General features: G+C 43.9%; 1 protein-coding gene across 4 annotated transcripts in view; it reads left to right on the forward strand.

Moving 5' to 3' along the window:
• CIZ1 (CDKN1A interacting zinc finger protein 1) overlaps positions 1-14,158 on the forward strand; it is a 52,117-nt gene that overhangs the window by 20,182 nt on the left and 17,777 nt on the right. The window contains exons 1-4 of one of the 4 annotated variants that reach the window (XM_084650233.1): positions 7,931-8,037; positions 8,364-8,482; positions 11,146-11,261; positions 13,914-14,080. In XM_084650233.1, coding sequence (XP_084506359.1) covers positions 8,391-8,482; positions 11,146-11,261; positions 13,914-14,080 — 375 coding nt within the window. In that variant the 5' untranslated portion in view covers positions 7,931-8,037; positions 8,364-8,390. Of the gene's footprint in view, positions 1-7,930; positions 8,095-8,363; positions 8,483-11,145; positions 11,262-13,913; positions 14,081-14,158 lie in introns of those variants that run through there. The other 3 variants (XM_084650230.1, XM_084650231.1, XM_084650232.1) reach the window with 3 other exon arrangements.

Raw genomic sequence — 14,158 nt, forward strand, 5'->3', positions numbered from 1 at the left:
AGAGGTTCTGATCACCCACATCACTCACTGATCTCAATGAGAGCTGGAGGTAATCTGCACCTCTCAAATTCAGATCCCTCATTTTCTGCTTCTGTAAGACCCTTGCAGTGAACAGTCTATCTGCTGAGTGTCAAGATGTGATGGTGCATGCCTTATGACTCCAAAGCATCTCCTTGCTTGATGACTTATGCAGCAGTTTGTAGCACTAGTTTAAAAAAAAAAAAAAAAAAAAAGCTATGTGATCATCCTGTATAGCAATTACTGGAAGAAAAGAGAGACTTGGAAATAAGTAGGAAATTTCCAAGCAGAAATAGACAGGGAAAACCACAATTGCTTTCTTGTCTAGAAAGCCCTGCTTTGGGACACGCAAATAAATTGAAAAAGAAAGTGAAAGAAACTATTTCTTTAAAGTGTTTTAAATTATCTAGGGCCACATTTTAATTAATTTCTAAAAATGCACCTGTGGATAAATGCACCTTGTATTTGCAGGTCCATCTGTTTCCAGGCAAGCATGTAGCTAGGTGCACTGGTTTTGTGGGGGTAAATCCCCATTAGCTCATGCAAACAGTCCTGCCCACAGATATTGTTAGTGCAGTTTGAAAGCCCTTATTTGAAACTATACCCCTTAAAAAGTGATTAATCTGAGCAAGTAGCTAGCAGAGTCCACCTCCACAAGACAAGGAGCTGTCTTGCAGGGAGCTGACTCTCACTCCTCAGACCTGTGGAGAAAATGCCCAGTGTCCTGTCCCACACCCACACTCCCTCCCGGAGCCCGCCCCCGCAAACATCCCAATCTCCTGCCCCATCCCTCTCCAGCACTCCAAACCCCTCATCCCCAGACCCACCCCAGAGTCTGCACCCCCAGCCAGAGCCCTCACTCCCCTGCACACTAACCACCTGCCCCAGCCCAGAGCCCCCTCCTGCACCTCAAACTCTTCATCCCTGGCTCCACCCCAGAGCCCACACCCCCAGATGGAGCCCACACCTCCTTCCACACCCCAATCTCCTCATCTCCAGACCCCTCCTGCACCCCAGACCTCTTATCCCTGGCCCACCCCAGAGCCTGCACCCCCAGCCAGAGTAGTCACCCTGCCACGCACACCCCAACCCCTTACCCCAACCCGGAGCCCTCTCCTGCACCCAAACCCCTCATCCCCAGCCCCATCCCAGAGCCCGCACCCCCAGGTGGAGCCCTCACCACCTCCCACACCCCAACTCTCTGCCCCAGCCCAGTGAAAGTGAGTAAGGCTGGGGGAGAGCAGAGGATGGAGCAAGGTGGGGGCCTCAGAGAAGGGGCAGGGCATGGGTGTTCGGTTTTGTGTGATTAGAAAGTTGGTAACTTTATAGAGTAACCCTACACCAGGTGGTTCATGTTCTTGAGCCTGTGTGCATCCAGGAGACTTCTATAAATAGACATAAGAATATAAACGCTAATGAAGGGTTGGGGGAACAGGATTGCCACCATGTTTATCAATATAGAAGAATATATATACACACATGCACTTTTAAAGTGCCTATTCTGTGCTACAGCACTTTGAACAGATTCTCTGAGTTATTCAAAAGGAGAGGAATTTCTGTCTTTCAAGGTGGTTGCAATAAGAACAGTTATCTGGAATGGATGCAGCCCATAATTTGTTATGTTTTCAGATATGTAGTTTGCCCTTTAGGAAAATCACATGAAATATATGCTCTGTTACACTTCACTTCTGAAACAGGAAATTTGTTGAACAACCTTATACACCTTCACCCTCTCACAAAAAAAGTTTTAAAAGGATAAATACTTTACAAGACACTGAGTCAAATATGCCCCTTGTGCAACGCCACTGAAGTTGGGATCTAAGCAAGGAAACAATAAGTTGAATGATATTGTCCAAAACAAAAGGGATTTGGACAAGAATAGATGCTTGGGTAAGTGATTAATATTTCAAGTAAAGCAGAATTCTCTGTGCATTTCACATGGTCAAACAGTAGCTATGATATATTTTAACCTAGGGAGACTGAATTAGTAGATTAATAATTCTGAATTAATATAAGTTATTTGCCAGTGTGGTGGAGAGGGTGCACTCAAAATAAATATTTTAGTTCATATACAGTGAACCTGCCCATCAATCAAGAACTATTGGGAACAGGTTTATGGGGCAATAGGACAAAGAGTGGATGATAGGATCTTGAGATGCTTCATAAGCATTAATTAACTAAGGCTCACAACATTAATTAACTAAGCCTGTGGGATAGATGAATACTACCATCCCCATGAACTTCAACTGGAGTTTTGGGCACCTCTGAAGATCGCCTCAGGTTGGGCACCTAGAAATTGAGGATCCTGAAATCAGGAACTGCTTCTGAAAATTTTCCTCCTGGAGGAATTCTGTGCAAAAAAAAAAAGATTTAAAATTCTATGCACAATATTTTAAAATTGTGCAAAATTCTGCATATTTTATTTGTCAAAATAACACAATATAATCACACCAGTTTCAATTATTGTGGTAATTTATTTCAAAATACCTGTCAGCAAGTATCTCTGTAACAATACAGACAACAAACAAGATTCAGGGAATGTTTTTTGACAAATAGATTCCTTACTAGGCATATTAATACAGAACTTGATGCATCTTTGTTGACAGTTATCTTCTGTTTCACTGAAATTAAATATTTTATTTAAACCAAGTCATTACACCAAAGCATGTTATACAAAAGTATTGTAACAACCTGGCCTAAGAGGGCGCTAGCATCCTTAAGGACTGTTTTGGGTCTGTCTGTTATGTCTTGTACAAATTCAAGTTTCGATGTGTATTGTAAGGTTTTTGGGTTACGCCACTGTAGCAGGAGGAAGGCTGGTGAGTTAGCGATAATTTAGTTGTAGGATAGCAGGTGGTTAGGATGGGGAGGGAGACCCAGGGTAGGGTGTGTGTGTTTGTGTGAGTTGGCTCATAGACATGTTTGCCAGCCAACACCCCTTCATCTCCAGAGGTAGTATGTACACCCCCCGTGCCAGGCGAGGGTGGGAATGCTGGGGTGTGCAGTGATAGGTGGGAGCAGAGGGGGGTGGGTTCAGGCTGGCAGGGAATATAAGAAGGAGGACGGCACCAGTAGGGTCATGTGCGCGCAAAGACATTTACACGTAACTAATACATTTGAAACACGCAAAACCGGAAAAAGGAATCATTATGGTGAAAATCACAAATTCTGCATGAAAAAATTAATTCTGTGGGGACTTTAATTCTGTGCAAATTCCACATTGTGCAGTGGCACAGAATTCCAGCAGGAGTAAAATTTGAGCATAAACTTGTGCAAAGTCACGCAGTGAGTCTTTCACAGAGCCAAGATTAGGACCCACAAGTCCAGAACCCATGCTTGTACTCTAGATCACATAGAAGTGCAGCACAAATTGTCTCACATGGAGGGCGGGTGGATGAGTCAACTCAATGGTTTTAGTCTGTTTAATTGCAGGTGTTTTTCTAGCTTTTTCTTGTGTTGGCCTTTTAGTTCTCATAATTGTTTAATTTATTGCCATGGTCAGTGAGACAGGATGGGGACACCGTAACTGGAGTCCTGTGGGTGCTCGGGTTTATGTGACAAAGGGATTGATTAGAAATATTGTATTGTTTACTTACTGTGGCACCACAGTTGTTTAGTTTTCATGTAGCCTCCTGGAATGACACATATTTACCCCATACACACATGTTTTGCAGTATAGAAGCAAGATACAGGATCATTAAAAAGCACAAAAGAACTCTTAGCCCCTACTGGGGATGAGAGGTAATTCCCCATGTACAAGTGCTGTGTTTGATTATTTGTGGTACCATTCAGCTGTCAGCAGGGGTATGCTATTTTGCTTCCCACAGCTGTGGCTAAATATATATGTATATGAAAATGAGAGAAGGAAAGAAAAAGAACCCTAACCACATTTTCTAGGCTGGTCACTTAAGCCTCTGTGTTTACAGTGAGCAAACTGAAGTAAAGAATAATGGGATGATTTCTCTTCTCTCTACTAGCATTTTCTGTATTCTACTAAACCATCCCTGCTAGGGGTAATTTATATCCAATGTTAATAAAGGTATCTCTAAAGAGCAATTTATGGAATGTCCCAGGTTGCACAAAATGGCAGGTATTTTCCCATATAATTTTCTGAAATTTACTATGCCTGCGCAGAGACCCAGTGATGTCAAGGAGGTTCAGTGTGGGTGCAGCAGTGAACCTGCATGCAGTGAATTGCAGGCCTATGACCATAAATTCTTATGGCTGGGAGCAGCTCTTTATTTCATATTTGTACAGGACCTTGCACAATGGAGCCCAGGATTCTGTCTCTGATTGAGACCTCTAGGGTCTATTGTACCATAATAAATTAGTAATATAATTATAAACACTAATATAATATAATATAATTAATATAAATTACTAGCAACCGAAAGCTCATGCTGCTGCATGGGTGTAATTCATAAACTCATGAAAAAGGGCTGAGAACTTAACAGTTGGATGATAAGAGACCACGAATCCCAGTGTTAATTGAACCTGGAGATATTCTAAACACAAAGCTTTCAACCATGCTTGTAGTTGATTCCAACATTTCACACTGACTCAACAGACACTTTAGGCTTCAGAGTGATGTTTGGGATTACTGTGTTTGCTGGCTGTGTTGTGGGGGTGATCGTGTTGATTTGTGTGTGTATTGTGTTGTGCTTGGAGAGTCATGTGGGTGGCAAATGAGAGGTGTGCTGCAGGGAAGGGCTTTGTGTGACTGGAGTTATTGTGTGTGGGTTTGGGTTGGTGGGTGGTAATGTTAGTTTGTTTCGGGGGCAGGGGAGGTTGTGCTGGTAAATTCCTGCTGCTTTGTGTAGGTGACAAATGAGGGCTGTGTGTTACGGTGAGGAGCTATATGTGTTTTGGGGTTTATTGTGTGCTGGTTGTATTGTTGTGTGGATGAACTTTGGCAGTTGGGCCAAGTAGTCCACTTCTGTGTCATATCACCAGTTAAACTACATGCAAATTAGCTGTAAAGGTGGTGCTCTGACTGAGTTACATCTGATATCACAGTGGTCTAGGACTCTAGCGATGGCGTAGATACAGGCCTTGCTGTGGCATGGGTGTGCAATTTGTAAAGTCAAAATGTCTGAGAATTTAAAAATTGACAGTAACAGACCATGAAACCCAGAGATGATTCAACCTGACAATACTCTGAACAAAAAGAGCCCTCAGCCATGCTTGTAGCTTCTTCCATCACTTCACACTGACTACAGACATTTTAGGCTTCAGACTGTCACACGGAGTGACATTCCTGGAATTTTATTATATAGACATTATTTTAGGTACTTATATGGCTCCCAGAACTGTAATATCTGAGCATCTCACAATCTTTTATATATTACATACAAAGAGTGAGTTAAAAGTCTGTTATTTAAGTTGCAAAGTCAAGCAGAAGTTAGGAAATGCCAAATGTATGATTGCCTCTGCAATCTTAATTCTGTTTTCTTGGGCACCACAGGTTTCAGGGTACATGTACATTGCCTAAAACCCTGCAGCCAGGAGTCTTGTAGCCGTGGTCAGCTGCCTGGGGCTCACACTACAAGGCTGAAAATTGTAGTATAGACATTCCAGTTTGGGCTGTAGCCCAGGCTCTGAAACCCAGGAAGAGGGGTGAGTCTCAGAGGCCAGGCTCTAGGCCAAGCAGGAACTACATTGCTATTTTTAGCCCTCTAGCATGAGCCCTGTGAGCCAGAGTCTGAGACTTGCTGCTCCAGGGGTTTTGTTTGGGTTTGTTTTGTTCTGAAGTGTAGATGTACCCTCAGTGTTCTGTGGAAAAAGCAGTATGTGATCATGTAGTTAAAGAGTATCACAATACATATGCACCATGGGGCTACTTAGAACCCTAAATATAAGGGTCACTGCCAGCTCTCCCAGTCATTTATCATCATAACATCTGTGACATAAAGAAGTGCTTTTATCCTCATTGTGGAAAATGGGGAACTGAAGCACATGCAGATTTATAAAGGTATTTAGGTGCCTAAAAATGCAGATAGGTGCCTACTGGGGAATTCAGAAGTGCTTAGGTGCTTCTCAAAATCCCCCTAGGCACCTAAATACCCTTACAGTTGGATCCTAAATGGCTTGCCCAAAGTAACACATGAAGTCTGCAGCAGAGTATGGAATAGAGCCTGGTTCTTCTGAGTCCCAGGCTTATGCCCAAACTACTGGGTCAGCCTTCCTCTCTAACCGAAGTCTCTAGGACACTGATACTCAGACTGCAGCTTATGAGCCACAAGTGGCTCTTGAATGTGGCTCTTTGCAGCACATGATATTAAAACACTATGTGATTTAATTATTAACCAGTCACGATGCTTTTACTATGTTATTAACTAATTAAGTTATTAACCAAATCAGGATGATTTTACTATGATCATGTGTTTCCTTACTCATTAAGAGGTGTTGAATATATAGTACTGTAGTAAATGAAATAATAAATTCACACTACTGTGGCTCTTTGGGGGTAATGTTGATCATTAATTTGGCTCCTGAAGCACTGAGGTCTGTGTATCACTGCTCTGGATCTTCTTACAAAGGCTTTTTCCTGCTCTTCCACCACTGCAAATTATTCAGCCAGGGCAGTTTTTGCAGTAGGGTAATTATGGTAGAGGAAAAGGATCAGTTATGTGGAGCAATGTGAAAAAGACTCCATATAAATTTTCCCATGACTGTTTCCTGGGACAAAACTTAAACCACAAAAATCAACAGGAGCGTGTTTTTGAGCCATTAATGACTGGCTTAAGGAGTCTAGGCATCAGGGCCAACCCACGTTTTGGCACCTGAGGCGGGGAGCTCAGATGACTCCCCCGTGCCCCTCGCTTGGGCCAAAACTTTGAAACTCTGGGTCCTAGTGGCCCCCCCCACACACAGTCTGGCACCTGAGGCGGCCCCCTCAGTTCGCCTCATGGTAAGGCCAGCCCTGCTAGGCATTAACACAGCTAGCCATTAAGGGTCAGGATCTCCAGATAGACTATTATAAAATCGTGACAGTACAAAAAAGTAAAAAGGAAAAAAAAAAGCCAGCTAAGGACCAATCCTGCAACCATTAGTCCTTCAAAAGTCTTTACTTGTGTGAGTAGTCTCACTGAAGTCAATGAGACCATTCATACGATTAAGAGCTTTTCAAATGAATAATTATTGTAGGATGGCTCCCTAGTACAGTAAACAGCAAAAAATCAGGACTTCAGTCTTATTGTCCCACTAGATTGAGTCTAAAGAGAAAATGAGAGTTCACAGCACTTCTTTCAGCTAGAGGTCTCAGATACTGGACACATACTTCAAATGAGTTCATTAGAAGAGTTGCCACACCCACAGGAAAGGTTTGCTTCACACTATCAGGAGAAAGCACCTAAACTTGTTAGAAAATCTTGTAAATAAAAATAAATTCTCACAAGAATGATGCAAAAGTTTCATTTTTCCCAGAAAGACAATTTTCTCAGGGCAAAGTTTGTGGAAATCAGACCACAACAAATTGACAGCGAGTGCTAGGGATTTTCCATTTCCTTAGTGAGACAGTTACCATCTGCAGCAGATACCAAGGATTCCCCTGGACCGTAAAAAAAAAAAAAATGTTGGCTACCATCTGCTTCCCCGTTTAGCAGGTTACTCAATTCGCCTAGCCACAGCCCCTGAACAGATGGTGCCCAGCCCTGCTTGTGTGCAAGGGACCCTACTTCGAATTGTGGGCTGCGTGGAGGACAAGGAGAAGGTAGCAGAGGTGTCCCACCCTGGGGCAATTTCAATGAGACTCCAGGAAGATGGGGAAGGAGATATTAAGTGTCCCACTGAAACACGCAGCAAAATCCCTTGTTCCTAGCGGGAATCCCTCAGCTGAATGAGATTCGGGAGGAAGGCGAAGAGGTGCAACGGCTCCTCCAGGCCCCCAGAAGGAGCTGACTCGACAGCGAGCGCTGCGCTCCGGCTTCCTGGCTCCGCTTTCGCGGGGAGCGGGCTGGTTCGGTGCAGCGAGGCGGCGCTGAGAAGCCGGAGCGAGCCGCCTGGCAGCGGCGGCGGCAGGTGGTTATTGTTCTGGGCAATAAGATGGAGGCTGTCGGTCAAGAAATGTAAAGGCAGGTTGGTTGCAGCGGGAGTCCCGGTGCCCCGGGAAGGGGCTCGATGCAAACCCGAGCAGGGGGCTCGCAGGCGCCCCTTGAGGAGGGATTTGTCGGGGGTGCGGTCCGGAAGGTCCCCCCCCCCCGCCGGCTGCTGCTTGCGGTGACCGCGGGGGGCGGCCCTCCGATGAGTGAATGGACGGGCGGCGGGTCGCGGCTCAGCGGCTGCTCCGAGCCTGAACCCCCCCCCCGCCGCGGGTCCCTCCCTCATTCTCCTGCGTTTTGTCCCAGGCTCGCTCGGCGTGGGGCCCCCCAGACATGTTCAACCAGCAGCAGTTCCAGCTGCTGCAGCTCCAGCACCTCCTCCAGCAGCAGCAGCATCAACACCACCCGGCGCAACAGGGCGGCCGGTAAGCGCGACTAATCGAGGCCGGGGACCGCGGGCCTGTGCCCGGGGACCTCCCCCAGGAAAGCCTGAGCGTGGCTGGTGTCCTGCCTCGCCTGCGCTCCCCCTCCACCTGTCCGGGGCGGCCCGGGCACCCCAGCCGGCGGAGGGGGCTGCATGTGGGCAGGGGGCATCGGCGAGAGGGATCCGTGCCAGGGCTCAAGGGGCCCGGTGGGAGGAAGGGCAGGGCTCAGCGCAGGGGTGTGAGGGCCCTGGGGAGGTGGCGTGAGGGAGGTCGGTGTGGAGCTTTGAGGAGCCCGGCTGGAGCGAAGGGGATCTGTGCATTGGAGTAGAAGGGCCCGGCACGGGGCGGGGAGCTGGGCCACGGGTTGACTCCGTTTCCCCCGGTGAGTCTGGCAGCTGAAGAGGCTCATCTGTCTGCATGCGCTGGGAAAGGGGTCTGTCTGGAAGCTGCGGTAGCACTGGCGGCAACGGGAATAAAGGGTTTGCCCGGCCCTTGGGTGGGGATCAGGGCACTGCCCAGAACACTCCTCCTTAGCTCTGTACCGAGGGGGCAGTAGGCGAAGGAAGCTCCTGCTGGGTGCAGCTCCTCCAGATCTGGCATTGCACCAGACAGTTATCAAATATTACAGTTTGGATGTTGAAAGGCTTCTTCCCTCCCTTGCAACAGATGGGGCACTGCCCCATTAAGAATCTCTGTGTCTATACTATTTTTAAGGTGCTTGTCACCTTAGTATTTCTCTGATCCCATCATCCTAGTACCTGAAAGCAAGTAAAACATAATAGTGTAGGATAGATAATATAAAACAAAATTCTGTAGAGTCAAAGTGTCCAAATTTAAATCAATAAAAGGTGGATGGACAACAATCCAACTAGAAAAGCTGATTGTTGTTTAAAAGTGGGGAATCTAGAGGAAAATGTTACCTGTTACAACTTACATAAATGTCCTACTAAACCTTTTAAACAGGAGCATGGATTTTACTATATTATCAGGCTCCCAACTCCCTTTTGGTTAAAACATTTTGTTTTATTATGTGTATATTATTATTTAGTTAGTGTAACGATGGGATTATTGAATTCAGTTTGAACATGTGGTAAGGTGTCTTTCAAGTGATGTTTGTGTATAAGCACAGATATTTGTGCAGTTGCACCCCATGCTGTTGAGGGTGTGACTTTGTATTTGATTTGGATTAAAAGACAAATCAAGACACCTGTCTGCCAGACACAAGTAGTAAAGAGGACAATAAAGAGTGAAACTGCTCATGTAACATGTAAGAGAGAAGATAATAGTTCTAGTCAAGGAAATTTGCCCACTATGATCAGAGATAGAAGATATACTACAGAAACAGTTAAATAATGCATTTAGGTGCTACTGTTCTCGTCTAAAACTTTATGCAGCAGGCATTCAAGGCTAAAGGGGGGAAATGTAAGGAGGAAAAGAAGTTCCTTGGCTACTAAATCACAACCACCATTGTATCAGTATGGTGAGATGTTATTGAGATATGCTTGAAAACCTCTCTATTACAAAGGTAATATAAGAGAAAAAAGGATGGGAAAGTATTTAAATTTCTCTTCAAATAAATGTAAATGACCCACAATACAGCAAATATCTATCATTATTAAAAGGTGACCCACTATACTGAGAATATCGGTCTATTTATTCAAATGGTCTCCTAATAAAAAAATATTTTAAGTGGGGTGGCTTGGGCTGAGGAAGATGTTGTACAGAAGTAAATTTCACACCTGAAGGACTTTCTCAGCAACTCTTTGACTTGCCAACCTAAGATGTGATGGTGTGTGATGTCAGCACTCGTGCCCACCAGCATAAGGCTTGTCTGATATAATCAAGCGTTTCTCCTTTAAGAGGTTTAAAAGCCAGCACTGAATAGGCTCCCCCTCCAAAAAAACTGCTTTTGTCTTCATAATATTTATAGCATCTCTAGGAGTAGGGTAAGTAAATTAATATTGGCTCATAAATTATGGTAGTGGGGTTGAGAGCAGTGCAGTGAGACTTATTTTTAGAGCATGTAAGAATTGTGTAGGGTAATATATGGCAGTTTCTTCAATCCCCTGAACCAGACTGACGCTTCGCTGCTCAACCCTATTCCCAGGATATTCCCACTACTCTCATCTTTTCCTTCTAGCCCATACTTTAAATATGAAAGTCATAGTTGACTGCCACTCTTCCCAACACTCACATTTAGGTGCAACTGCAACCATATGGACAGCCTCTGGGTGGGAGTAGTGGATTTTGGGTAGTGTACTAGGACGATGAAAATGTTTTAAAAATCAAGAGGAGTTGTTCCATGTAGGCAGTTGATCGCTACCTGAATTCGTCTGTAGACCTGCAGTCCCTTACTGAACTTCCTTAAGCTATGTCATTACCCTTTATGTGTGTGTGGTGTTGAGAGGTTCTATCTCTTAAACCTGGCAAAGTTGCAGACCTAAAATTTTGTAATGGACAATCCCTCACCACGGGGTGCTCCAGGAGGATGGAAGAACGGGGATACAATGTTAATGTATACAACGGTGTTTTAATGCAAATGCATCAGTATTGCTTTTGTCCTTTGCTCCTTGTGTTGTGCTTGTAAGAGACAACAAGAGTGAATTTAAAGGATACATTTTTCTACAGGAAGCTTTTTAAGGGTTTGATCCCTTCTTTTCCAGGGGTTTGCCACCACCTCAACAGCAACAGATGCTGAGCTTACGGGCAACGAATCAAGCATCACTCCTCAATGCCAATCCAATGCTTCAGCGAACTCTGCTCTTGCAACAGATGCAAGGTACTGTCATTGTTGGAGATGCTCACTGCACTTATTTAGTCAGCCCTTCACCCCTCACTTAACCTGAGAGAGAAGTCATAGAATGGATATTGCATGTTTAAGCATCAGAGTCCTCTATGCTTTGGGATTCCATTCCTCTGCACTGCTCTTTTTCAAATTTGCCCCAATCGAAGTCTCGGAGGCTCTTCAGTTGTTGCTCCCAAGCAATTGAGAAATTGGATTTTCGACATTTGATATGGAAGTTGTGACTTTGCAATGGGAATCTTCCAGGTGGTTTAGACGGTAAAGATAGATGGTGGTAAAACTCTTTCTCTTTTACAAGCCTAAGGCAAATAAAAATGTTTCTGAGAATAGATTAAACAGCAATTATAATTTTTGTTTGGATTTAAATAGTCACTTGCATTGTCTGTGAACCCAAACAAATGTGTTGCAGAAAGTGTAACTAATTAGGTGGTCTTTTTTCCAAGCTCAGTGAAGAGAAGCGGAAAAAGAAAGGGCATAGAAGTGAAAAGTAAATTTTTAAGAAACAGCTTTGTGGCATACTACTTGCTTGGAATAAGTCACTGTTTCTTCCATCATCTGGTTCCCAGGTAGATTGATTTTTGTCCATGGTCTGATAAGTTTTCAAGACAATTTTACAAGGCTGCCCCCAATAATAGTTGTAGTTTAATGTAAGGTGTTAGAAATGCGGGTAAGGAACTTCTTTGTATTTTCTTTTATTTTTAACCAGCCAGTCCCATTTTAACAAAGAAAAAGCTACCTGGGTTAATTTGAATGATCTCTTAACTTAAAACTAGACCAGGGATGATTCTTGTTTGTGAAGGTTTATTCTGCATGTTGTTATCATGCCCTTTGTTCTCCCTTGCCTAATCAATAAGCATGCTCTCTCATGACCCCAGTGGCCATCTAGAGATCTTTGTTTGGCCGAGGAAAGCTGAGGCAGTAAGGGACAAACTCTAATCCAAAGTTAGTGCTGATTTTAAAGTTTCTGATGTATGTTTGTATGATGAAGAGAGCTTGGGGCCAGCAAAAATATGAAAGGAGGATGACTGATAAATTTGATGTTAAGTAGTAGCATGGCTTTTCTCTAAAGGTGAACATTTTATTGACAAATTGTATTTAAAACAGAAATATGTCCAATGATCTGAAACAAACTGGATATGCCACTTGAACAAGGTGTTTTAGTGACCAGTCTAATGTACTGAGGTGGAGTATTATCCCCACCTTATTAGCAAGCTGGAACTAGTATCTATGATTTCCATTTTTGACATTCTGCATTGTCTCATGTTTAAATGTGTAATAAAGACCATACTGAACAATACGACTATACTTGTGAGCTGAATTTTTGTGGTCACTTACAGGTTTGGATTACATGTGAGAATATCTGATGCCCAGGTATTTCAGTGCCTGAGAAACATCAGAATAAATAATTCAGTGGAAGCCTATGGTTTCATCAATGGAAGTGGGGAAAGAACAAATGCCCTTCTGAGTCTAAATGGATGTGCAGTTCTTATAAAAGTGCTAAACCATGAACAGAAGGCCATTTCTTCAAATAGATTTCCGTTCAAAATTGAGATAGATCTCCTTACAAGAAGAGATCTTCTTTTTCACAGCATAATTGACAAGTAATTAAAATCTGTGGGAATTCCTTGTGTTGTGTTGCAGCCTTTATACATTATACCAGGGTCATCTGGTGCTTTTGCATGTTGTTGAGTGTCAGAACTCCTAGGTTCAACTCTTGACTCTGCCACTGACTTATTGTGTGGCCTTTGGCTAGTCACTTATGTAAAATGTGAGCTCTGATTTTGGATGTCCATCTTTAGACAGCTACAGCCTGACTTTCACAGGTGCCGAGCATCCAGAGCTCAAATTGACTTCAGTGGGAGCTATGGATCTTCGGTACTTGTGAAAATCAAGCAGTTGGTATTCTAAAGATTGGCAGTCAAAATCAGAGGCCACTTCTAAAACTTTGGCTCTAAAGTCTGTGGCTTCCCTTCATTGGGAAGCGTTGATACTTACCTAATAGTTATAAAGCACTTTCAGGTGGATGCTCTGCTGAAAAGAACTGTTCAAAAGACAAAACATTATGATAGAAAACAGTAGCATCTTAAGTGTCTGGGTTTAGTTTATCATTTTGAGCTTGCATGATAAATCTGGTGGCAGAGAGGCCTATGAAATCTCTTGTTTAAAAAGTAAAACGCTGTTTTTAATGAAATGCTCCAATCGCTGCTGCTGTTCTGTCCAAAAAAAAAAAAAACGCATCCAGATCACAGTTTGAACTGCCAGCTGCACAAGAATCTTTGCAAAAACAAGATCTTGTCTTTCTTTAAACATGGGTGACAGTGTTTGAATCAAATAATCACTCCAAGCTTAGCTTGCTGAGCTTAGCTTAGCTTGCAGTAACAATTATAAACAGCTGAGTGGTCTAACACATCCCCACATGGCAGCAGTGATGGAGTGAGATCTTTGGGGTGGTTGGGGGAAGCAGAAGCCGGCTAGCAAAATACAACTACTGATATCCATTCCCTATGGAAAGGGAGGTTCAGAGTTCTCTAAGCTCTGCCCCTCCCGGCTGTCATCATGGCTTGGGGGTTTGCTGTCTCATGAACACACCCTACATGGGAGTGATATATTGTATGTTTGCATTTGTAGGAAACTTACGAGGATTTAACATGACAGCCCCAGCTCTGCAACAGTTTTTCCCTCAGGCTACAAGACATTCCCTTTTGGGGCCTCCACCTGTCGGGGTCTCATTAAAGCCCGCACAGCTGGGCTTCCCAGGCCTTCCATTCCAGCGGCAGAATCGGATGTTTCGTAAGGTGAGCTTGTGATTTCCAGATCTTTAGAGACTAGCTCTCATTTGTTGCTGGCTGGTGCCTGCTAAGATGATTGCCCTT

This window comes from Lepidochelys olivacea, assembly GCF_965140295.1.
Source record: "Lepidochelys olivacea isolate rLepOli2 genome assembly, chromosome: 16".
Classification (NCBI taxonomy): Eukaryota; Metazoa; Chordata; order Testudines; family Cheloniidae; genus Lepidochelys; species Lepidochelys olivacea.